This window comes from Dromiciops gliroides, chromosome 1 (assembly GCF_019393635.1).
Source record: "Dromiciops gliroides isolate mDroGli1 chromosome 1, mDroGli1.pri, whole genome shotgun sequence".
NCBI classification, from domain to species: domain Eukaryota; kingdom Metazoa; phylum Chordata; class Mammalia; order Microbiotheria; family Microbiotheriidae; genus Dromiciops; species Dromiciops gliroides.
In genome coordinates this window covers 56811417-56835867 of record NC_057861.1, presented here as the reverse complement: position 1 = coordinate 56835867, position 24451 = coordinate 56811417, and the positions used below count along the sequence as shown (strand labels likewise).

Sequence of the window (24451 nt, the reverse complement as noted above, 5' to 3'; positions counted from 1 at the left end):
TCACCCACAATGTTTCAGCAGGGTGGCCTATGGGGGCACAGTGCCGGCTACATTTTCTATCAGCTGCACTTGCTGTGTAGTTTGTATTACTGAATGATCTTCGTTATGAAAGGTTTCTGCAAGAAGTGACAGAGGTGTAAAACCCTCAAAGCATCAAGAAAATGACAAAAAAGAAAGCGTGGTGGGCATGAGTAGAAGGGGAGATAAAGGTCGTTAATTTCATGGGGTCTCTGGTGCACTGAGATGATCCAGGGATAGAAAAATCCCTTGAGGGGCAGCTAGGTGGCGCAGTGGATAGAGCACCAGCCCTGGATTCAGGAGGACCTGAGTTCAAATCTGGACCTCAGACACTTAACACTTACTAGCTGTATGACCCTGGGCAAGTCACTTAACCCCAATTGCCTCACTAAAAAAAAAAGAAAAATCCCTTGAGATCCTTTCTTGTACCAAAGGCTGAAGCTATCCAACAAGGGAATGGGCGGATGTGGAGGGCCTAGGGGTCTTCAGAGGCGGAATGACCACTTGGAATGTTGTAGAGCACTGGCCTAGACTCCAAGAGTCATACAGTCTGGCCCCTACTTGTCCCTGCTCTAACCGGCCTAGCCTTGCACAAAGGCCTCCAGTGAGAGAATTCAGCAGCTCAACTGGCTCTAATTGTCAAGAAGGTTTTCCTGTGTAACGATTGGAATAATGCCACCTGCTGGAGACTTACTGTAGAAGAGTTCCTCCCATGAAGTGAAGGTCTTTGAGGGCAAGACCAGGAGTCTTTTCTTTGGCGTCAGGAAGTGACGCGGGCTAGTGGGAGGAGGAAGGAAGAGACTGGCGCTCGGTCTCACTCCTTGGGACTCTGGTGGAGAGCGGAGCTAGAAATGTGCTCTCCCTTTAATAGATAGGAATCTAGGCCTTTCTCTCTCTTTACCAAATTCTTATTCTCCTTAATAAATGCTTAAAAGTCTAACTCTTGCTAAAGCTTATAATTTATTGGCGACCACTCATTAGATATTTTAGACAGACTAGCTAGAATTTTAGCCCTTAACACCTGATATAAATTTGCTTCTTTAGGCCCTGCGGGGCTAAAGACCAACTCACCTTCTCTCCACTCATGAAACGTTCCTTCTCCTTCAGGTTCACGTGGTCAATGGAAAGGCCCTGCTCTGCGCGTGACTCAAAAGTGACTGTCCCATCTGGTCTGGACACGACCCGGCCTTTCCTTCCAGTCATCTGTGCCCCGGGAGGAGGGAAGAGACCGTGAGCAAGAATGGACACCTGCATTGTGTGCTAGAGGGGAAGAGGGGGAAGACCTACAAGGGATAACCCCTCTCACATAGCTTAGGACTTGCAAAGTGCTTTCCTTAGCACGGGTTACACAAGTACTAGGGCAGAGGCTCAGAAAGAGGCTGCCCTTTTTCAGGGGCAACCTGAATTTTGGATTTCTTGGGCTGAGAGAGGCAGGGAGGTGCGGTGGAGAGAGAATGGTGATGGGAAGGCCTCGACTAGAATTCCATTTCTGAAACTTACTGGCTGTGAGACCTGGCATGTCCTTCCCATCTATGGGCCTCATCTGTGTACTGCTTCCTTCCTCTCTGATCTATCTATGAACTCTGGGCTTTTGTGTCAGGGAGCATCAAGGGGCTGGCCGGTCACTGGACACACTGCCCCAGGTTCCAAATGCCAGGAGCCTGCCAGACACTGCCAATCCAATTCTGAAGCCAGTTGGCCCCTGGCCCTTGGCGGTCCTAGCCCATTACGTACGTGTTCATGGACAGGCCTTCATCTGAATGCACACACACATTCTTTCTGCATCCACTTGGGTGGAGAGTGAGGCTGAGCTCTTCTGGGGGAGCATCGACCTCATTCAGGAGCCCCTGCAGACTTGCTCTGGGCTTTATGCAGCCAGGCCTGGGCTCCCCCCCACCCCCACCCCACCCGGTGAAATCACTCAGGCCCTCAGTATTCTGGGTCACTCTCCAAGATGACAGGGAAGATGTGGCCCGGCTTTAATCAGGGGAGGAAATTCCTCATCAGGAGCTCCTTAAACTGCCAAAGCCAAATGCCCGGCCTATGATTAAATCCACAGACAAGACAAGAGGGTCTCCAGGATGCCCTCAGCCCTAAATTCTCTTCGCTCCCATAAACCCAAATTGTTGTCATGCCCACTTCTCCTGCAGAGAGGAGGCGGCAGGGCCGCAAGGGAAGATCCACTGGTGTAGTACCCTCATTAGGAAATAGAGCACAGGCCCCGGCTTGGCTTTCAGAGGTAGCCAAGGATGCTCAGGCAGGAACACAGACACCAGAAGGCAGGGTCCTAGGGGCTCTATGCTAAGCTTTCTCTTTGCCCCCCAACACACACACACACAGGCTTCTCCACAGGTTGACCGAAGGCCATGACTGACCAGCAGATGGCGCCAGCAGCCTTAAAGGCCTGTGTAGGACCTGGCAACCTCAGAGGGGGTCGCGTAACTGAAAGGTTATGTGCACTTATTATATATACCTACATACCTGGGATTGTGTAAATGTTTCTCAGGAGAAAAGGGGTCACGAGCAGAAAGAGTTTAAGAAGCCCTGGGGTGTCCGCTCTGCCAACTGCCTGACCCAAGTGCCCTGCTCTAGAAGTGAAGCGGCACCTAGAGGGCATTTGAGAAGCTGCCCGGGAAGAAGGGAGCCCCAGGAGTCTGGGCTGAAGGCATCTGGGCTGTTGTGCATGGATGCAGGAGTAAAGACTTAGGGAGCCCACGACAAGACCACCCAGTATCTGAAAGGACCAACTCTGTCTAAGCCCACAGGCAGTACTGGGAGCACCCAGGAAGGAGGGAGACAGCGATGAGCTCACTCTAAAGACGGCTTCCTCACCGAGCTGCCTGTGTGTGGGGTGGGCTCCCAAGAGGCGCTGGGCTCACTAGTCTTGCAGCTCTCCCAGAAAATGAGGGAGGCCAGGGATTGGAGAAGTGACTCATGCTCCTGGTATAACCTTTGTGGCCTCTGCCAGATCCAGGATGCTCTGCTGCGGGTTCAGGGAAGGCTGGATGGTGAACAAGCTTCCTGCCTGATGAGCCAGGACCAGAGCTCAGTCCAACCTTCCCGGTTCTGGCCAAGCAGGCCATGGTGCTATCAGGAACCCATGCTGGAGCATAACAGGTCCTTCCCTCCTGGCTAGACAGGAAGGGGTAGACAGAACTAGCATGTGGGCAGACGGCAGCATAGTACTCCAATGCCTCCGGCTTCAATCACTGGGTCATGGGAAAAGGCAGCTCTGGACCATCAAGCCGTGTTTCTTTCTCCCATGTTACCATCAAACTATTCCTTAGCACCTCCAGCAGGGACCCTACCCCAGGCTGGAGCCAGGCAAGGGCTCCCTTGTGCCAGAGGTGGGGAAGGCGGCGGGAGGTGGGGGGGAGAGGGCGGCAGGCTGCTGACGGGACACTTACCTCTGCTACGTGCTCGGGGCCTCCAAACTTGTGGATGAGTTCATCCAGGGTATTGAGAGGTAGATCTCTGCCCAGTGCTCGGACTTTGGCCAAAAGGTCCTGTTTCAGTTTCTCCACTTTTTCCAGCACCCCAGGGCCGTGGATATCCCTCTGGGAACCATAATAGTGCAAAGGACCTAGAAGAGGCACACGTGAAAGCTCAGAATGAGTGGGGCTGCTGGCAAGGGGGAGGAAGCCTGGAGGAGGGGAGACTTAGGGGGGATGGGATCCTTGTCTCCAAATACCCAAAAGGTTGTCACAATTCCTAAGATTTAGCTTTGGAAGGGCCCTAGGAGATCCCCTCATTTTACAGCCGAGGAAACTGAGGCCAACAGATGTCCCGTGACTTGCCCAAGGTCAGAAAGCTGGGACTGAAAGCCCCCTCCCTGACTCCCTGAGGGAGAGGGATTACTTATGCGGAAGGAAGCCATAGAAAGGCTGGCTTTGGCTCACCCCCAGGAAAAACAACTTGCTAATGGAGTGGGATGGGCTGAGGGGGCCCACAGAAGCTGGAGGAGCCCTTGAGGAGGGGTGGGGACTCGTACTCGGGGAAGGGTGCAGGCAGGATGCCTTCTGCAGTGGTTGTGACTCTAGGAGAGTGAGGCCAATCAGGTATGGGACCTTTGCCCTCAAGACACTGGATCTGTAAGGCACATTCCCCGCCCTTCAGGACAGACCAGCTGGGGAACGAAGACAAGCCCACACCGGCCACAGAGGTGAGAGGCCTTATATCAGCAGAAAGCCAAAGAGGCAAGGACAGAGCTGGTGCATAAAAGATCTGGGCAGGTCAAGGCGGGCACCAGTTCTAGCTGGCTCTTCTCCAGCAGTGCAGGGTTTACAAGGCGTCTTCCTCACATCGACCCCCTCCAAGCTCACAAACCCAGTTGCTCCCCACAGCCACAGACAGTTCTAATAATGCCTGGTCCAGGACCAGACTAGGCTAATAACCAAAGCTGCCCCATGGGGAAAGGACCCACACCTACACTCGCACCTTATGGACAAAACCTCAGAGGTCATTAAGCCCAACTTCCTCAGTTTACAGAGGAGGAAACTGAGGCTCAGAGTGGTTGGGTGGCTGGCCCAAAGTCACGCAGTGAGTAAGACTGGGGCTTCAAAAACAGGTCTCCTGCCTCCAGGTCCCTGGGATTCCAAGGAAGGATCAGAAATACTGACTATCTACAAGGAGGGCCACATGCCTCTGGACTGTCCAAAATGCGCCCCTCTTCCCTTGTCACTAAAGCGCTACCTCTGTCGTCTGAAGAGGGGTTATCGATGATGACGACATCATCATCGATGAGGGACTCCGGCGAAGAGTGGAAGTCACTATCGAGGCCAAAGTCAGAGTCTGTGCTGCTGTCGTCACTGATCTTGATGACCCCTGGGAACTCACACACCATCTTAGAGACCTTGGTGGGCCGGCCTTTGGGCTTCCCTGCAGAAGGAACATCGAGTCACTAGGTGGAGGAGAGACACTCTGGCCAGTGGGCGGGACAGGCGCAGATGCAGACAGAGAAGTCACCAGAAAGCCAAGGGTTCCCCAAATTAAAAAAAAAGAGAGAAACCAAAGCAGTGATGGGTTCTCTCCAAAGAGGCACAGGAAACAGAGAGAAAGGAAGATCTGCCCACTCGATTCTGCTACCTGTAGGCTGGCAACAGTCCTCCCTGTGCCTGTCCTCAGCTCCCTTGTGGCCCAGTGACACAGGAGGGGTGACTGCAGGCCTATTCTCGCCCTCCTCTGCCTCCCCCAGAGCAGCATCCCCGGTGACAGGCTAACCAGTTAGCTTGTGATCTGGGGGATCGTAGAAGGCAGGCATGTTGCTTACACATTTGTGTCAGTTTCTGGGGGAAAGTGGGGGAATGCACAGCTGGGGCATCTCTGGAGGCCAAGCTCCTGCCCCCCCTCCCCATGGACAGACAGAGTTAGGGTCTGGCTGGCAGGAAATGAGCTGCAATAACATAGGCGGGGACAAGACACCAGAATCTTACCTTGTGTGGAAGCCAGGGTAAGGGGCTGGATGGGTAGTGATAAAAGAAATGGGACTGAGCCCTGCCTCCTTCTGCCCCCACAGGATTCTAGAAGGGCTCCCAGGCCTCCTAATTCTGGGGTCTGCTTTGGGGCTTCAGATCAGAACCAGGTTAGAAGCCACAGAAGAAAATCTCTTCCATGACTTGGCCCTAAGTCCCGAATGGTCTGACCCCTCAAAGGTCATTCCCAGGGACCTCCAGCTATTTCCTAAAAGAGCAAACCCAGAGCCGCTGAGCAGTGGGAGACTCCTGGAAATGTGGAGTGGGTCCTGGGGAAACAACTTTGTCAGGGAGGACGCGTATTTGGGTACTACACTACAAGGTCTGTCCTCTCCCAATAAAGCAGTCACTTAAGCTTAGGGTCCCTGATAGCTAGATGATAGGAGTGACAAGCGGAGTATTGGAGAAGGGGTGGCCAGGCTGGGGCAAGCCAAGCCACTGACAGTCATCTGTTCGGGCAGGAGGAAGAAAGGGGGGAGTTCTAGCCCTTCCCTCCTCAGATGGGGGCTCTCACAAGCTAGCCTAGCACCTAGCTCAGGTAGGTCCAGCCCCCTTGGGCTTGGAGGGAAGAGGAAGGGGAAAGGAGAGAAGGGCTGGTCAAGGGGGGAGAGACAGGTGCTTGGGCACGGAACAGAAAAGGGCTTCTCTGGCAGGCGAGGAAAGGAGAGGGAAGCGGGAGGGGGATGAGGGATATCAGAAGGCAGGTAGGCTCCGTATCTGGGCGAATGCTGGAGGATGGTTTCACAAAGAAAAGTCGGCCAAAATCAAGAGGAGAAAGCAGCAGAAGCATGACAAGGCGGGGGCAGGGTGGGCAGGTCAGGGAGGGATGGGGGGGAGGGATGAGTCAAGAAAGGCAGAGGTGGTTGGGAGACAGCAAACAAGCCACAGTTGCTGGGCAGGAGTTGAGAGTTTGCTGGGGAACAGGGTCTTACGTTTTCTTTTAATGCCAGTTCCTTTGTCTCTCTTTCTTTTGGTTGAAGGAAAGTGCTTCTGAATTAGTGATAGAAAGACGCCTCTGAAAGTAAGATGCACAATTTATTCTCGCTGGTAGCAGCAGGAACATCTTCTCGTTAGAAGGCAGAGATAAACTTATCGAATCATTTCTCAGTGTGAAAAGGGGAGAAATTCTGTAGCCTGCACGTTGACAGTCAGTGAGTCCAAACAATTAGGTATTAGCATGTATTGTAGGAAAGGGATTTGATCAGTTAAATGGACCCTGAGTGGCTCTCTCTGATGGGGCTGTGAGGGGTATATTTGTTACAGCAAAAATCCCAATTCATGCTATTGTTTTGTCTGTGGAAGAACAAATTGAAACAGACAACCACGCCATCACTAAATCCATCCCATTCTCCAAAGGGTCGGTTACTTGCCGCCTGTGGGCCGGCTAATGGGCAAAGGGTTCTAGGTTTGTTCTCTGTAAGAGTGAAGAGTAACTGCAGAGACTGGCACAAAAAATGAACTTGTTAATCAATGGATAACCAGGAACCCAAGAGTTGGAGTGAGACAGAGCCCTGTGGAGCAGTGGGAGAAGACATTAGGCTCTCCTGAGCAGAGATTGTGGTGATGCCATTATATGGAGAACCCAAGAGAACATTGGGATTTTGGTGCCCCGTGGAGGGGAAGCCTTTTGGGGGATGGCTGGCAGCACCAGTGAGTACACGCTTGGTAGAACACACCAAAGGCTTTTAAGGACACACGCGCGCGCGCACACACACACACACACACACACACACACACACACACACACACACACACACACGATGGGCAGGGAGGTGTCTAATGATAATGATAACAAGAACAATTAATGATCCCAGCTCATATTTAAAAATGATAAAGTGCTAGTTATCAGATGCTTTCTTCACAACAACTTGGGAAGTTTTATAGACATGGAGCCTGAGGCTAAGAGAATTCATTGACTTATCTATGGGTCCACAGGGGAACTTGAACCCCTGGCTTCTGACTCTAAGTCTCGAATTCTTTTGCAGTCAGAAGAGAGGTCAGGGGTTAGAGAGTGTGTGTGTATGGGAATCCCTGCTGGGTCTGACTGCTGAACCTGTGCCTTTTGTGACTTCTGCATAGGATGTAAGGCCAATGATGCTTTAGTTTTCCATTGGTTTCATGGGCTATCTGCTAGAAGTGATGGGAGACTGATTTCAGGCACAGAACGGCTCGATCTCAAAATAACCAGGGAAGGATGACCAACATGGGCAGGGTCATAGAATCGGGCACAGATGGGAACTCAGGAAGGTGAGAAGGAGATAGGGTGTAATGGCAAACAAAAGAGCAAACGCTTCAATGTGGATGTCTGGGATGAGAGCCCTGGTGGGAGATGAGACGGCATGGAAGGATTTGGGGGAAAGCGGCAGCTGAGACTTGGGTTCAGACTCTCCTGGGACAGGGTGGGGAGCAGGGGCTGGGAGAGGAGGCGGCTTTACAGCCTTTGAGATCAGCGCTGCTGTGGGGCAGTCAGGGAGCTGACCAACCCTCTGAGGAAACAGGTCACATGGAGTTAAACATTCCCAAGAAGGAACTGGAGCATTCTTGGCTGAAAAAGGGAGCAGTCTCCTTTATCTGACTCTGGGTCTTAGGGTCTGAACCGTGACCTGGTCAGTGACCGGAGGGGTCCTACCACTTCCTGGCCTCGGTGTGGGCCAGCCCAAGCACAGTGTAGGGGCCTGGGAAGTCTGAGCCAGGGTGAGAGCCGCCGAGGGCTTCACTGTGTGAGCTGAAGGTCCCCTGCACTCTCCTATGACATGCAGCCTGGGCCCTCTTGGTAAGAGTTACCCACCTCCCTCCCCACACCCATCCCCATCCCCACACCTGCACGCATTTACCCTTCTCTATGGGCTGAGCTCAGACAGTCTCCAATGGAAACTCAAAGTAAAACTGCAGTCCCAGGACCCAGCTGCTGTTCAGTGAAAAATCTGCCTGGTAGAAGGAGGGGTGGAGCACAGGCCGGCACAGGCGACTGCTAAGGCAAGCCCACCAGACTCAGCCAGCCTCAGCAATGAGGCGAGCAAACCCAGAGTGCCCCCCACATCCTGGGGAGGGGAAGAAGAAGGGACTGGGGGAAACATCATTCTGTGGCCTAACAAAACAGGCCGGCTTCAAACCAAGGCGGGAAGGATCACCCAGCATCAAGGACTACAGAATGGTAGTGCTGAAAGGAGGGGGGAGGAGGAGGAGGCAGAATGGAGATAACGCAGAGCCAGGAGACCTGGGCCCATCCTCTGGCTCAGCCACTTCCTGGCTGTGTGACCATAGAGAAGTCATTGTTCCTCCATGGGCCCAGGGCCCTCACAAGGAAATCAGGTAAGACAGGCCTTTCTAGCGAGGACAGCGGGCACTGACACTGTCCTAACAAGGGCTCCTCTTCTCTCCCTCTTCCCTCTGTCAGCAGGTAGCCTGTTAAACATGAAGGGCTAAGGGATGGAATGCTCTCGACGGCGTATTCCAACTCTGACACTGTAGAATTTTATGATTCCTTCAGTTCAACCCCTTCATTTTGCAGGTAGGAAAACTACATCTAGATGAGAGGTGAGTGAAGAGCTGAGAAGGCCCAAGCCACTGCCCATGACATCACTGGGTTCCTCAGCTCTGTGCCTTTACCCGCTGCTCGAGAGGTAGCACAGAGCAGTGGTCAAAGCCTTGGGTTTGGAATCAGAGACCCGGAAGTGAATCCTGGCTTGAATGCCTCACCACCTGTACGATCCTGGCCAACTCACTTTTTTGTCTCTGGGCCTCAGTTTCCTCAACTGTAAAATGAGGGGTTGGATTCAAGCACTAAAGTCCCTTCTAGTTCCAAATATTACTTATGGTTGGACTGTAAGCTCCCTGAGGGCAGGGACAGCCTCTTTTGTATCTCCAGCAGGTGCTTGATAAATGTTTGTTGACTGACTGACTGATTACTTCTTATCCAGTCCTGTTCGTCATTCTTCCGCCAACCCTGAATGCCCCAACTCAGCCCTGAGGTGATAGCTCATTTCCTTTGGGCCACAAAGGCATAGGAGCTTCTAGGCTTTGGGAAAAGGGATTCTGGTTGCAATGGGCACAGTAGTAAAGCCATGCAGAGCTGCCAGCACAAGGCTTGGAGAGGACAGGAAGGGTCTCCTTCTGAGAGGTGTGCCATTTCTGGGAGCCCGGGAATCCTATCAGCTCTGCCCTGGATGGGAGCCCGCTTTCCAGTCAAAGAGCAAGAACCCATGTCTGCTCTGATGTTGGGGAGCAGCACCTGAAAGGCCACCCCCATGCTGGGCGGGGGGAACTCTCTCCCACCCCCTTGCCTTGATGGCAGCTTAGTTAACAACATTCACACGAGTAGTTAAATGTTCTTTCACTTAAAAATTAAATTGCTTCTTGTTTGCTCAGAACTCAGCTCCTGTGTTGAATGGATTCAGTTCAGTGACTTGCTCTCCTTTTGTACTTTATGCACACTCGGAGTCTATAAAAGGGACAAGGCTCAAGGAAGAGCAGCCTGCCAAGCCTGGGGCCCATTCAGCTCCCATCCCCCTTCCTCGGGCAGCTCCCCCCCCCCATTCTTCCTCTTCAATGCTCAGAAGTGCCTACTCACTCTGCGGCAGAGACGAAGCAGTTCAAGTGTCCATCATTCTCATCCAGGACCTCCCGGGTGCGAGCTTCTCCTGTGGACTGTAGCCCAATGACGACGCACTGTGTGAGAAAGGATGGGGAGCGTGTGAGCTAGACACCGACACCCTTCTGCCGACTCGCAGATGGGCCGACATGACGCCAAAGGGCCTGACAGCTCCACAGCCTCTGGTGCAGCACGTGTGAGCAGATGGCGCTCAGAGCTGTGGGGCACTCGCTCCTTCCTTCACTCATGTTCTCCTGTGACCCCTCACCATGGCTGAGGTGTTCCTGAGGCTTCCCCAAGGCTTCCGGGCCACCCTGGCAAGGCACCCGGGCCACCCTGGCAAGGCACAAGCTCGGGGTTCTCCACCAGCGTGGACATGCTTGATAGAGGAGCTCAGGAGGTTGGTTATCAGAGGATGAGGTTCTGCAGCTACAGAAGGTTCATGACGAAGCTCCCATAGTAAGATCTAATGGATACCTGACACTTTTCTCCTCATTTAGTTAGTACAACTGCTTTTAATCCAACGTCTATCAGACTCTAAAAGTCCCCCCAGGGAGGGACTGGTGTCAGGTGGGAGCAAGTTAGCTGGACCAGTCTACTGTCTACTCTAGAGAATGCAAACCTCACAGATGTGTGGCCCGGGCCTTAGGTGTGTGCCACCTCCACCTCTCCTTGGCCATTTTTTAAAAAAAGGCTTGTCAGGGGCAGCTAGGTGGCGCAGTGGATAAAGCACTGGCTCTGGATTCAGGAGGTCCTGAATTCAAATCTGGCCTCAGACACTTGACACTTACTAGTTGTGCGACCTTGAGCAAGTCACTTAACCCTCATTGCCCTGCAAAACAAAACAGAACAAAACAAAACAAAACAAAAAGGCTTGTCCATATCACCACGGGAGGGGGCAGGAACAACACGGCATACAGAAGCAGAAAACCTGCACTTGACCTCCTAGACTTTGCTATTTATTACTTCTGGGGTCTTGGGAAAGATCTTCCACCTGTCTGGGCCTATCTGTCCATATCAGCAGCTGGGAGATGTCTCTGGTCCCTCTCTCAATCCTAACCCTGTGGGTCTGTGACCATACCTTGCCCTTTGCCAGCTCCTCTGTTGCAAGCTCGACCAAGCGCCGGACCTTGGCAGCGATGCAGAGATATTTGAAGAAGCGCTGATGGGCGGACCAGAACTGACCCCAAAGGGACTTGCGGGACTCCAGGCCGATCCACTCTGCAGCTCGCTGGAATACCAACAGTGCCTCTGCCCACTGCAATGACACAGAGAGGGGAGGTGAGCATTGTACGCAGCCTCTGGTTCTTCACCACCTTGGCCTGGCTTTTCTCGAGGTGCCAAAGGCATTCCTTTGAGGGGTTCCTCACTGCTACCAAAGAGAGCACCGGTTCCTTAGCCTCGTACTCAGGGTACATCGTAGTTTGGTGCCAACTGGTTTTCACAGCCTGTCTTATATCACTTCGTTTGCTTCCAGCACAATTAGAACCCTGGTTGTTTGCTGACCTCATCTGGGCTCTTGGACAAGCCACTTCTTCTCCTCCCCCCACCATATCTGGAATTGATTTTCCAGTTCCTCACCCCCCCCACCCCCCAATCTGATGAATTCAATTCAACAGACATTTAGCGTGTAGGAAGAACTACAGAAATCCTTCTCTACTTTCAAATTCCAGCTTCAAGACCCTTCCAGTTCATTGTCTGATCATCTGATCTTTCCTTCTCTCCATCCATCTTGTTTGGATTTCTCCCCTATATTTACAATATTCTAATTTGCAAGAGATGCTCTTCTGGGAATGTCTTTGAGCCCCCTCAAATGCAGGGACCAGGTGTGACTCTAACCTTTCCATTCCTAGCATATGAGCCCAGAATCAACAGTATCTTATGGTTTTTAATCCAGTACAGGGAAATGTATCCCAGATGGTCAGGGCAATCCAATGGGCAAGGTGCGTGGTGGGGCCCTGGGCCACCCAACTAAGTAGGGAAAATCAGCTTCCATTAGGGGGTTAAATTGCAAAGAAAGCAACCACTGGAGGAAGAAGATTAAGGGAAGAAGGATTTTCCTTCTTTTCTTTTCTTTTCTTTTTTTTTTTTGTCAAGGTGAGGAGAGCTGGGGGGAGTCTAGATGCACTGGGGAGGAAAGGCTTGCCAGGAGAGGCTACTTCCTCAGAGGACATCAGGTTCAGTCTTATTCGGGGTCTGGAGACAGTAAAAGACCTGCTCAAAGGCCTTCTATCTCCATGAAATTCATTCCCTCGTGACTGAACAAATTTTAAGTCAGAAAAATACACATGCTCTACTTTTTTAAAGAAAAAAAATCTCAACACCTCAGAATTTTCACTCTCCCACGCTAGTCAATGAGGGCTTGTCGGCTGGGTGTTGAATTTCTCAGTTGTCTGAAGTGCCCAAATGTTTTGATGTGAGAGGAGACAAGCGGTACACACACACACATGAGCCTACCCTGACCAACTTCTTCCTAATCTCGAGCTTCTCGGTGAGTGCAGAACAGAAGCTAGCTCCACGTTCTGTTCCTGTGACCTAGGCCACTGGGGCTGAAGAAATCCCTGTGTCTGTAAAACTGGGAAAAGAAACACTCGTCTTCCTCCATCTCACAGAGTGAACCCAAGGGTGTTGTAGCACGGGGCAGCAGAGAGAACAAGAGATCTGGAGCGAGAAGACAGGTTCAAACCCTGCTTCTGCCATTCCCCTACAAATAAATACAGGGGGCTGGCTGAGCCAGGCCTCCCGGCTCGGACCATGTCAGATATGGGCAGAGCAATCCCGGGAGAGTCCCAGGTTCTCAGTTTGTAAAATGCAGATCATTCCTAGCTCATGAGGCTGTTAGCACCTTATAAAATTGGGAAGGCCTAAGAGAATGGGAACAATTGTCACCTCATCATGGCGTGGAGGGGACCCCAAGCAAGGCCAAATGAGTGTGGTAGCTTCCAGAACATCCCTGCGGGCTGGAAGGGCTTCTAGTACTGCGGGAGTGGTGACAGGAGGTGCCCATCTTCTGAGGACCAGCCTGGCAGAGGCTACAATCTGCACTGGTGGAGGGAATGACCGTTCCTAACCATATCATGAAGCCTCCTCTCGGTAGCTACTCCTCTCCAAGCGCTACTCCTCAGGGCCCCATGTGCTTGTCATAACACAGCAGCCCCAGTCCCAAAGTCCTGGGTTATTCTTATTTAGCGACAAAAGGCTCTCTAACTAGAGTGTGCTTCAGCTAATCCTAGAACAAGTTTGCACGCCCTGAGCAAAAACCCAATGACAACAGAGACTGTGAGTCCTAGGGGGCCGTCCCTGGCCCTCAGTGGGTCTGTAAACATGGGCAGCAGCCGCTGTCTAGCTGTCTGACAAGGTGCACACTAAGTGTTTTCTCCCCATCTGGGCTGTTTCTGTGCTGCCTCTTCTCCACCAGCAGAGGCCATTTTGCTGAGAAAGACAGACCACAGGTGGACAGGGTCAGCTTGTTCAGGGAGGGAGGGAAGCAAAGCCCCCGCCAAGGCTCACCAGCTGGGCTGCCCTGTTGTAGATGCACTCGTACGATGGGTCAAGAGGGATCTCTTCTATCCGGAAGGTGACTCCAGAGAAGCTGAGCTGCCGGGCAATGTACATGCCACTCACTTTCATGTCCATAGCGACGATCTCCATGGCACCGACACCCCTGTGGCAAGGCGGAGGAGGGGGGAGAATTGTAATTGCTCTTAAAGTCAGGGGCCCCGTCTCTAGATAAGCCACTTCTCTAGAGAACAACTCCAGGGATGCTTGCTGCTTCTGGCTGCAGGCTGGGTACCCCTGCATCACTGTAGCTGCTGGATATCAGCGGGAACATTGTGACCGCATGTTCCTGTGTTCTAAGAGAGCATGCAGACCCAGTGTTCTAAGTACTAAAACTGCTCCAGCGCAGCTTCTCAGGGTGTAGCCTAAGGGCCCAGGCATCCCACCCTCTGACTTCAGTGCCCCAGGGGGCAGGGAAGATGAAGGGGAGGCAGCATGCATCTTACCGCTTCTCAATGGCATGGAGGAACTCCTCAAAGGACCTGAAGGGGGTTCCTTCTCCCCAGATCCCCAGGCGGCTCATGTAAATCATATTTTTTGGCTCAGAGGCACCTATGGAGTCAGAAAGCTCCTGTCAGCAAACAGCCTTTCCTTCCGTCTCAGCAGGAGATCTGCGGAGTGGCCTTAACAAGCTTCAGACAGGGACTTGGCTAAATCTCTGGTGATCCCAACAACCTCACAGAAATGACCACCAAACACTTTCCAAATGATAATAAGAATGTGAGCAGAAGTGGAAAAGTTTCCAGCCCAACTGCCGATGTAGGAAGACCAACGTCAAAAAGGCTGCGGCTATTTTTTTCATGTGGACATTTCTGGGGGACAAAATCTCCCCTTCAGGAAGTACAGACCATGTGAAAGACTACAGTATCAACAAACGAGGGTGCGAATCTTAGGCTGATAACAAATAGCAAAGAGACGACAGCTAGACAGAGAGGTTTGATTAGAAGGGACAGTCTTCCAAGGGATGGAGCTGGAGCTGTCCAGCACCACAGGGGACTTCCCTGAAATGGAAGGAGCTTCCAAATGTAGGGAAAGAGGGGGCAGCTAGGTGGCGCAGTGGTAAAGCACCCGCCCTGGATTCAGGAGGACCTGAGTTCAAATCCGGCCTCAGACACTTGACACTTACTAGCTGTGTGACCCTGGGCAAGTCACTTAACCCCCATTGCCCCGCAAAAAAAAACCAACAAAAAACCAAAAAAAAAAACCAAATGTAGGGAAAGGAGGCAAGAAGAAGCTGGATAACTCTTTGTCACCACTGAGAAGTTTGTGGATGACTTCAGGGACTCTCAGATTTTAAGTTCCAACTGCTCCTGGGTCACCTGGGCAAGTTACCTCACCTTTCTGGGCTTCAATTTCCTCAACTGTGGCGAGGACAGGCTGAATTTGATTATCCAGGTCCCCCTTCAGTTCTAATGACCATTATAATTTACTACAATGCAAATGCAGGACCAGCCTTCTTGGCTCACTTACACATTTTCATCACCAGGGGGCACCTGGTGCCCGCTCTCACTGGCAAACCAGCTACCAAGGAAATTCTACGATTCTCACTGATCTGCTGACGTGACATTTTATTCACCTGATAATTCATTGACTGTAGAAGTGAAACTCACAGGAGAAAAAATCTGCCAAACATGTGAGCCTGACTTTCAGCGATGTCCAGAGTCTGGTTCTAACCTAACCCTCCAGCCTCCCCTTTCTGCTGCTCAGGCCAAAAGAAGCCACTGGAGCCCTTCCAAATGTGGCCCTGCTTCCCTACACCTGCTCTCAGTGCACAACCACATGCGGTGCAGAAGGAAGACACTCGGCTTGGGAGATCTGGTCTTGGGGCCCTGTTCAAACACAAGTCTCCTGTGTGGCCTTGGGCAAGCTGCTTCCCACTCCCTCTGCCTCAGTCGCCCACCTGTATGACAAGGCTGGGCGAGATCAGGGATCCTTAGCCTTCTGTTGTGCCACACACCCCCTTCACAATCTGCTAAATTTCAGTTTGAGGTCAGGAAAAAGAAAGGTGACTTTTTATTTTCCCATCTAAGTTCAGGAACCCCCACAGGAGATCATCACTGGTGTAAAGCCCTTTTAGTGGTGAGTTCTGGGGTTCAGATGAAAGCCAAGGAAACAGTCCTGCTAAAAAAAACATTTAGCTCCATCGAAAACAAGCCACTGTTTCCTTAGCTGGAAGAGGAGGTTCCCATGATGATGTACATAAGCCTTAGAAGTCCACAAGAGCACATTCAATGCCAGCACATTTCCGCTTTCCCAAGAGGGCGAAAGATTATCTCATGCTGATGAGGCTTAGCCTGTGGACCTAGTGAGGGGCTCTAGGTAGGACTTCTCGGGGCCATTTTCACAAGGCCTGCAGAACCCTAAGAGCAGCGAGCTGGAGACGTGTTGGTGGAGAGACGAGCCATGTTCATGAAATTAAGGCAGTCTATGAGAGAGGGAAGCTCGTTCATGAGGAAACTGAGGCCCAGGAAGGGCAATGACTCGACCCAGGGTCACACAGCAAGGGAGGATCAGAGCCAGGACTTACCCCCAGGGTTTCCTAACCCCCATTCCAATGCCCTCTGAATGAACATTGACTGGATACTAGAAATACTGGAATGGCATTCAGTGTCATCACTGCTTCCATCCCTTTTCCCCTGACCGGGCTGTCCTTACCTGTGGCACTGGCATAGACAACCCTGGCAAGGGGCATCTTGTTCTGAAGGTCCAATACTGCTTTGCCCATTTTGGTAGAGCTGGCATTTTTGGCTTTGTGGCATTCGTCGAAGATTATCTGGAGGAGGTGAGTCAAGGAAGCTATGGGCAAAGGCTGAAGACCATTCATTTATCCAAATGTTTCAGGCATTGAGGCCTGTGTTTGGGTGTGGAAGGTACCGTCCCTCCCCCTGAGAAGATGAAGTCTAGGGAATGGGAGCAAAGGATGTAAGAAGGGCAGGCACTGAGCTCTGAGATCAGAGGAAGGGGCGATGGCCCCAACGTGGGAGAGATCAGGGTGGTCCCCTTGCTCCCTGCCTCACCTTTCTGGGCATCATGTTTGTTTGGTCCTCAACAGACCTAGGACAACTCTTCTTGGCCATGAAAATAAGCCAAGTTAAAAGAGCTGGGGAGGTTTCCTTTCCTGTCTGTTCTCATTATCCCATCTACCCTAACAAGCAAACCTTCTTTGACTCTTCCTTTTTCTGAATATTGCTAGAAAATGCAAGCCAACCCAAACCAGAAGAGCCCTTCCTAGTCCCTGCAATTCCTCAGCAGCCTGAGCTCACCCCACCTTTAATGCTCTCCCCGATACCCCAGCCTCAGCTTCTAAACCATCACATCTTCCCATGAGACTTACCTTCCCCTCATGCCCAGCTGTGGCCATGTCAGTGCTACTTAAAACCTGTCAATGGCTTCCCATTACTGAGCTGCTCCAGCTAATTTCTACATAAAAACGGTCCCTAAAAATGGTCTCTGATTTTCCTGCTTTCATACCTGTGCTTAACCTGCTCCCTAGGCCTGGCCCATCTGTTAAATCCTACTTAGACTTTTTTTTGGGGGGGGGGCAGGGCAATGAGGGTTAAGTGACTTGCCCAGGGTCACACAGCTAGTAAGTGTCAAGTGTCTGAGGTCACATTTGAACTCAGGTCCTCCTGAATCCAGGGTGGGTGCTTTATCCACTGTACCACCTAGCTGAACCCCCCACCACTTAGACTTTCAACCCCAACTCAAATGCCATCTCCTCTAGGGAGCCTCTTCTTCCCTCCCCTCAGTCTATGCTCCCTTTGCCATTGGTTTTGCAAAGCATTTTTCTTACACAGGTAGGAGCCATATTCCTTAACTAGCTTCTGATGGGCAGGGACAATGCCATGCCTAAATTGCCCATCCTCACTTGCTCTAACTGATTCAAATTAGGGTGGAAAGGGAGGGCTGAACTAGATGGTACAGGGCATGGAATGCCAGGAGAAAGACTTCATTGAAGAGGCACTGGGGACTCACTGAAGGGGTGGGAACTCAAAGTTGAATGATCTGATCGGAACTGCACAGAAGGAAATTTAATCTGGGCAGATTTGTGAGAGGACAGGGTAGAAGCAGGGAGGTTATCATAATAACTGTAGGTGGCAGTAATGAGAATGAAAATAAGGGAACATTCATGAGAAATTGATTAAATAGGAATTGATTTCCACATGGGGCACATAAGGGAGAGAGAGGAGTCCAAGATGACTGTGAGGTTATAGACCTGGTGGGTTGGGAGAATAACCTCAAATGATCAAGTTTTTTGGCTTAGTCATACTATAATGCAGAAATGGTAGGGGGTTTGACCATCAAATTTCACAGATATACCCTGTGAGGAAATGAGAAAGTGGCACTGCAGTGGGGCAAGGGGTAGGTAAGAGAAGTCACGTCTCAATTCCAGAAAACCACAATGGTACTTTCTGATGCAGATGGAAAGCTGCTCTGGCTGCGCTTCGTATCGTTAGACTAATAAGTCACCCCATACTGCTATTTATAGCACGGCCTCTCCCATGGAGCTGCTATTCCAAGCGCTCACAGGCAGGTGATTATCACTCACAGGTGAGTGATGGGACAGCCTCCCCAGAGATGGCCTTTGCTGAGTGTGTGCTTAGTGGCCCTTTCGTGGTGAAAGGCCTTTCCCCAAAGCATTTCCACAGAAGATGCTAGTCCTCCTGTGAAGAGGGAGTCAGGCACATAACTTCCAAAGTCAGGTAAATAGAAGGCAGGAGTTGGGATGCAAACTTGGGCCTCCTTCGGATGTACTACACCTACTCCCTGCTGACCACAACTGGGTGAATGAGACTTTTACTTAGCAGAAGAAGGTAGAGCTTAGCTGGAGGCCAACCAGCTTCCTCCATGTTCTGCATGACAAAGAAGGCAGAGAAGCCCGGGCACCTGCCATGGTGGGGCTTTGGAATGTCCTGACACTCAGACTCATGACTCAGCACCTCCCCCTTTCTCCACCCCTCCTCCCTCCCCTCTCCCAGTTTATGGGCACCCGCCCTTCCATTTCCTGGAATGTTCCTTTCCTGTGCTTGCATTCTTCAGCTGGTCCAGATAAGACAACCCCCTTTTGCCTCCAAAAGCACACAGTGCTTGCAATACCCAGGCCACCCCACATGTGTTTTGTGCCCTGACTGATCTGTATGGAGCATGATGAATGCAAGAAGTCTGTCCCAATCTGACCGAGCCCACTGGAGAACTTTGCGGTGCTCGCTCCTTAACTGAAATGTGCCATGCTTTCTTCTAGGATAGTAACAGGAAAGGCTAATAGCTTCAGCACTCTACCTTTTGCTGATTCACGATAGTAGAAACTATATTAAAACCTATATACTCAACTAGCCTACTAGGTCACCTCCCCTTAGACAGAAGACTCCTGTGCTGGATCAAGGCCAGAAAAGAATCAATGGAAGGCCAAGCTATAAAATACTGCTTGGGGCTGTGCTGCCCCTGAGAACTGTAACCTAGAGCAATAAACACCACCTACCAACTACCCAATTAAGCCTTCTGCCCTTTCCCGGAAGACTAGCTCCAGTCAGAGGCAGGGACACACCCCAGTGTGTCCGGGAATCTAGGGGTCAGGAGAAACGCACATGTCCCTGTCAAGTCTTGTTGCCAAGAAATAGCCTTGACCAACCAAAGGTTGAGTGTGGATTCCTTCCTTGGCTCAAAGCCTTTCAAAACTGGAGCAAAAGTCCAGCGGGACAAGCATTCCTGACCTTGTCAGAATGGGAGAAGGGAATGTGACCAAACAGCAGCTTTCGGAGCATGGCTTGGGGTCAATACCAGCTGAATCCAATCACCTAAATCCTCTACATCTTATATTCTGGGTGTGACTGATCACAACATTCAGAATGACGACCAGCTCATGTACTGTTCTCAGCTGTCAAATTGAGATTCAGTGAGGTGCCTGCCCTCCTGCTCCGAGGTCGTCTGGCAGACACAAAGACCGAGCCTGGCCTATCAAAAGCTAGGCCAGCAGAGTACATCCTTGGCAAATGCTGGCAAATCTGAGAAGTCTCTGTCTGGGGACCTGGCATTGAGCTATGCCAATCATCCAGAGCAGTCTAAATACATGAGGACAGCCCCTTATACAAAGAACAGTTTGGAGGGGGGATGCTTCAGAAAGACCTGAGGACTATCTGCCAAGGGGTGGAAGGGGTCCTTGCAGGCAGTAACACTGGCTAGATGAGACTAAGGACCTAAAGAGGATTCTGGAGAGTTTACCAAGCTCTACACTACAAGGACTGATAGACAGAGAACATTTCTGCTCTAAGACATCCTTCCCATCAGTGGGACCTGTCGCTGCCTCTTGCCCCCCACCAAGTGATCTTTTTCCTTTGATCTCAAGGTACTTTCGATTCCTCTCATTCTAAATGGTATTGAAGTGTACATCCCCCGCAAAAGACCATGAGGGCCTTCTCTCATTTGCTGAACTAGCTCCCTCAGCATAGAAAGCAGGGCCCTGAATAAGGTAAATGCATAACTAATCAGTGTTAATTATCCCTTGGTTGCCCCCATACTCCAGTGAGTCAGAGTCCCCTGTAAGGCCTTACTTCTGTCTCCCACAAACGCCATAACCATGAAACCCCCCAGATAATGTGGTAAGAGGGGCCATGTGAAAAAGACAGGGACAGCTGACAGGAATGACAAAGGTCATGAGACAGCCAGCTGGCCCCCAAAGAGTGCCAGGCCAGGCCCCCCACCCCATCCTCCTGTTGTGAGGACCAGGGAGAGTTCTGAGCTTTGCCCCAGCCCTGGCTGACAACCAGCAGGATACGACTCCATCGAAATTTTCTCCACACCAGTCGAGAATCTGCCTGATCCTGGTCCGGTGTTGTCCCCCTGCCTGGCTCTCCCCGATCAGGGCGGAGTAAGTGGCAAACAGGACTCCTTCTGAGGTAGTTGTGTCACCATACTTTATCTAGGGGGAGAAAGTCACAATAGCGTAAAGAGGAATATTTAGACTCGATCAAATCTTTTCTCTATCTGCCCCAAGCTGTTGCCCCTTGGGGCCTCCGGAGCAAGCTTGCCTTCCATGACATTAACCTCTAAGGAAATCAGTCTGGCCAATCATTTCCCCTTAGGAACACTTCATTTGGTAGTACAACTGTTGTTGCTCCCATTTTCAGGGAAGGATAACTGAGGTCTACAAAGGGGAAATAATTCTCCCCGGTTCACATGGGTAGTAAGTAATGCAGCAGGGAAGAGGACTTTTTAGTCTCTCCAGTGCTCTGTGAACTCTGCCAGCCTCCCTCTTTAGTTGAGAGAGAAAGAAGGAAGGAAGGAAGGGAGGGAGGGAGGGAGGAAGGAAGGAAAGAAAGAAATGATGATGGTGGGCAGTGGTACAGAAAACCACATATTAATATGCATGTTGTATTGTAGTTTCCTTGTATCATATTGTATTTGTATTCATTTTGTTAAGTATTTCCCAATTATATCTTTTTTCTTTTTTGTGGGGCAATGGGGGGTGTGTGTGTTAAGTGACTTGCCCAGTGTCACACAGCTAGTAAGTATCAAGTATCTGAGGCCGGATTTGAACTCAGGCCCTCCTGAATCCAGGGCCGGTGCTTTATCTACTGAGCCACCTAGCTGCCCCCTCCCAATTATATCTTTTTTTTTTTTTAATAAATATTTAATTTAAATTTTTTTTTTTTTAGTGAGGCAATTGGGGTTAAGTGACTTGCCCAGGGTCACACAGCTAGTAAGTGTTAAGTGTCTGAGGCCAGATTTGAACTCAGGTACTCCTGAGTCCAGGGCCGGTGCTCTATCCACTGCGCCACCTAGCTGCCCCTTCCCAATTATATCTTAATTTGTTCATGCCACACTAGGGAGTTCTGCAGGCTGTTTGAGCTATGTTACTGACATCTCTGCTCTAGAAAATACTGGACTTGCCCATCATGGAGGCATCTATAAAATCCAGATAAGCCCCTGGCCCTGCACAGCACATTCAAATCCTGCCTGTGTGACCAGAGCAAGTCACTTAACCTCTCTTCCTCTATAAAATAGGGATAATTATAGCACTTACTTTATATGATTGCTGTGCATTTCAAATGAGATCATGCATGTAAATATTTTGCAAACCATATGCTGCTATATAAATGTTAGCCACGACAACAATAGTATTGAAAAAAGAGTGCAAGGCTTTAACCATTCCACCTCTGCTTGGTCACTTCCATGTACCTCTGACCTTGAAAAGTTGTTCCCTTTGCTCCCTTTCAAGCTAGATGACTTGCCCAGGTCAGTGGACCTACGCTTTCTCCTTTCATGAATGTGATTCCCCTTTGACTAGGCTAATTAAAAGAAATAGAAAAAATAATTCAGGTGCTTTTCATTTTTTTCTTTTTTAAAGAAATGAAATCCTGTGGCCTACAGGGCATGCCTCAAAGAATTTCCCTATCCTAAGCCGTTCAACAAAAGGCTGCCTGTTGACTGATGAAATTCCGTCATCTGAAATGACCCAATATTCTGATAAGAGAACAGGTGACTCCACACATGCACCCATGGGTGCCTGCCCGGCTGTCCTGCTGGTTTCTCTGGCCTTTTCCACCCATTAAGGTTTGCTATGGCTCATCCAAAAGCAAACAGGCATGCCAGGAATATGTGTACAGTGACAGGGGAGGACGTGCCCCAGAGTGTGCTGGCCACAGTCCTCCTTGGCACACGGGAGGAGACGGTCTAATACAAAGAGTCAGACTAAATGAGGGATTAAAAGGACCAGCCCAATTAGTCACTGGTTAAGAGACCCCTCTATGATACCCTGCACAAATCCATTCAGGAGAGAAGCTACTGCACAGAGGTGGAAAAAGTAATGGATTTGTTGTCAAAGACTTGGTTCTGCCACTGCTCCCTGTGTGGCCTTGAGCAAAGAATTTTACTCGTCTGGGTGTTGGTTTTCTCATCTGTAAAATGCGGGGGTCAGATTCCATAAGTGAATTCCCCAGAGCCCTTCTGGCTCTAAACGTGTTATGTGATGATCCTCTGAGCATCCCCTTCCTCTTGGGGATTGTGCAAAGCGCTAGGAAGGTTTTCCTTATGTCAAATCTAAGCCTGCCTCTTCAAAACTTCCACCCATTGCTTCCAGCCCTGTCCTCTGCTCCCATTCAGCAGCTCAACATGTCACCTCCACTGTTGTGTAGATCACCTCATACATGTCATACACACAAAGACAAACATGAGGGACGGAGAGCAGGTGTGCGGAGGCGTGCACATGAACACAAGCTGCCGAGTCTTTCTAAGGTTACAGATGCAGAGCCGGGTCTATACATGTCTACTTCCTTCTTCTTCCTGGGGATCTGTGACCTCCGTGCTATTGCTGCATATCAATAACTTTGTGTGTGGAGGTGTGTTATTACCTCCAGACATGTTAGGGTTTACATGGAGGGAACGGTACAAACGGACTCTCCTCCAGCCAGATTCCTCTTTTGGTGGCCTTTGGGGCAGAGGTTGGACCTCAGGAGTGGCTCCCTATGTGCCACTGATCATCCACAAAGGTCACAAACCCACAGGGGAAATTCTCTGCTACTCCTCTGACACAGGTGAGGGCTGCTCTTCTGAACATGCGTGTGTGAAGAGTGGAGGGGACAGCGCTGGTGACGGCTTAAAGATCAGTCCTGGAGCTGCGGCCTCCTGACCCCAACCCACCTGCCTTGGCTGCCCTCAGATAAAGGGGCAAAAGAAATGCCAGTTAGGCTGCTGCTGGTGGCAGGCAGGCCCTCCCCACCTAGTGGAAGGAGACACTGAGAGAAGACCACATCAAAGCCTGGAGGAGGTGGCAGTGGAAGTTTCTTGTAAAGTCCCTCTGTGGGCTCTTCTTCTTACCTTGTTTAAAGCGTGCACTGGAATGTGAGGCGCATTGATGTCCTTCAGATCTCTCTCGGCATCGTACTTGAGGTCATTAGAGACGCTGAACCTACAGACGCCAAAGCAGCAAGGTTACCTTCCCCCTGACGGCTCTCTCCTTTCCCTGGTCCCCCCTCTTTGATGCAGGATAGAATGGGGAGGGAGGAAGGGAAATACGGGAGGAGGAGAGATAGATGAAGACGGGGCATCATCCGAACCCCATCACTGGGAAAACAAGAGGCCTTGGCACAGAATGACAACCAACCAAAGTACACGGTTACAGCCAGGGGTCCCCATACATCAACTGAGGAAAGATGAGTACTAACCACAGGGATTTTTTCCTGCCCTTTAGGAAATTTTCAAAGATAATTCCGGCCACCGTCCTGCCCTTCCCAACACCGGCACCATCTCCAATGAGGAACCCGGCTCGCTGTCCACTGGGCAGCAGGACTTCATGTTGCTGTCAATCAAAAGAACAGTTAGCACCCGACACCTTCCTATCAGTGGGGTGAGTATTGCCATCACCCATCCCTGGCATGGTGGCCTGGGAAGAGCCTCATACAATGGGCTGTGAGGGAGACGTGGGATGAGGCTGAGGATGAGGCCAACTGCGCTGCTTTTATTTTTAGTGCTGCTTCCCAAGAGACAGACAGAAGCAGAAAACTTAGGCTGGCCTCCTCTCTGTAAAATGTCACCAAAGCAGAGAGAGGTCAGAGTGCAGAGGACAAGATGTTGGGTGTTCCCAACTGATTTCAGTCCAAACCAAGCCTTCAAACTTCTGACCATGTGGGATACCCAGTCATCTCCAGGCACACATGCATCCAGGCACACACATCCGTCAGAAAAACACATTTCGGCTTGAGATTTTGAAAACTGTGTGACAGTGAAATGGGCTGCCTAGTAGTTTCCCCATCCCTGGATATGTTCAAGGAGAGGAGGCTGAACAACTGTCTTAGTGAGAATGCTGTAGAAGGGCATT

The 24451-nt window shown here is 50.8% G+C and overlaps 1 protein-coding gene across 1 annotated transcript in view; it reads right to left on the bottom strand.

Annotated features, from left to right (window-relative positions):
• The window catches only part of SBNO2 (strawberry notch homolog 2), a 67951-nt gene that overhangs the window by 16713 nt on the left and 26787 nt on the right, over nt 1-24451 (bottom strand). Inside the window, exons 6-17 of the mRNA XM_043976139.1 lie at nt 23799-23932; nt 23452-23542; nt 20411-20554; nt 16294-16411; nt 14085-14190; nt 13591-13744; nt 11162-11338; nt 10060-10157; nt 6422-6504; nt 4711-4896; nt 3426-3601; nt 1090-1221 (exon numbers count right to left, since the gene is read on the bottom strand). Of these exons, the coding sequence (XP_043832074.1) occupies nt 1090-1221; nt 3426-3601; nt 4711-4896; nt 6422-6504; nt 10060-10157; nt 11162-11338; nt 13591-13744; nt 14085-14190; nt 16294-16411; nt 20411-20554; nt 23452-23542; nt 23799-23932 (1599 nt within the window). The remainder of the gene's footprint in view (nt 1-1089; nt 1222-3425; nt 3602-4710; nt 4897-6421; nt 6505-10059; nt 10158-11161; nt 11339-13590; nt 13745-14084; nt 14191-16293; nt 16412-20410; nt 20555-23451; nt 23543-23798; nt 23933-24451) is intronic.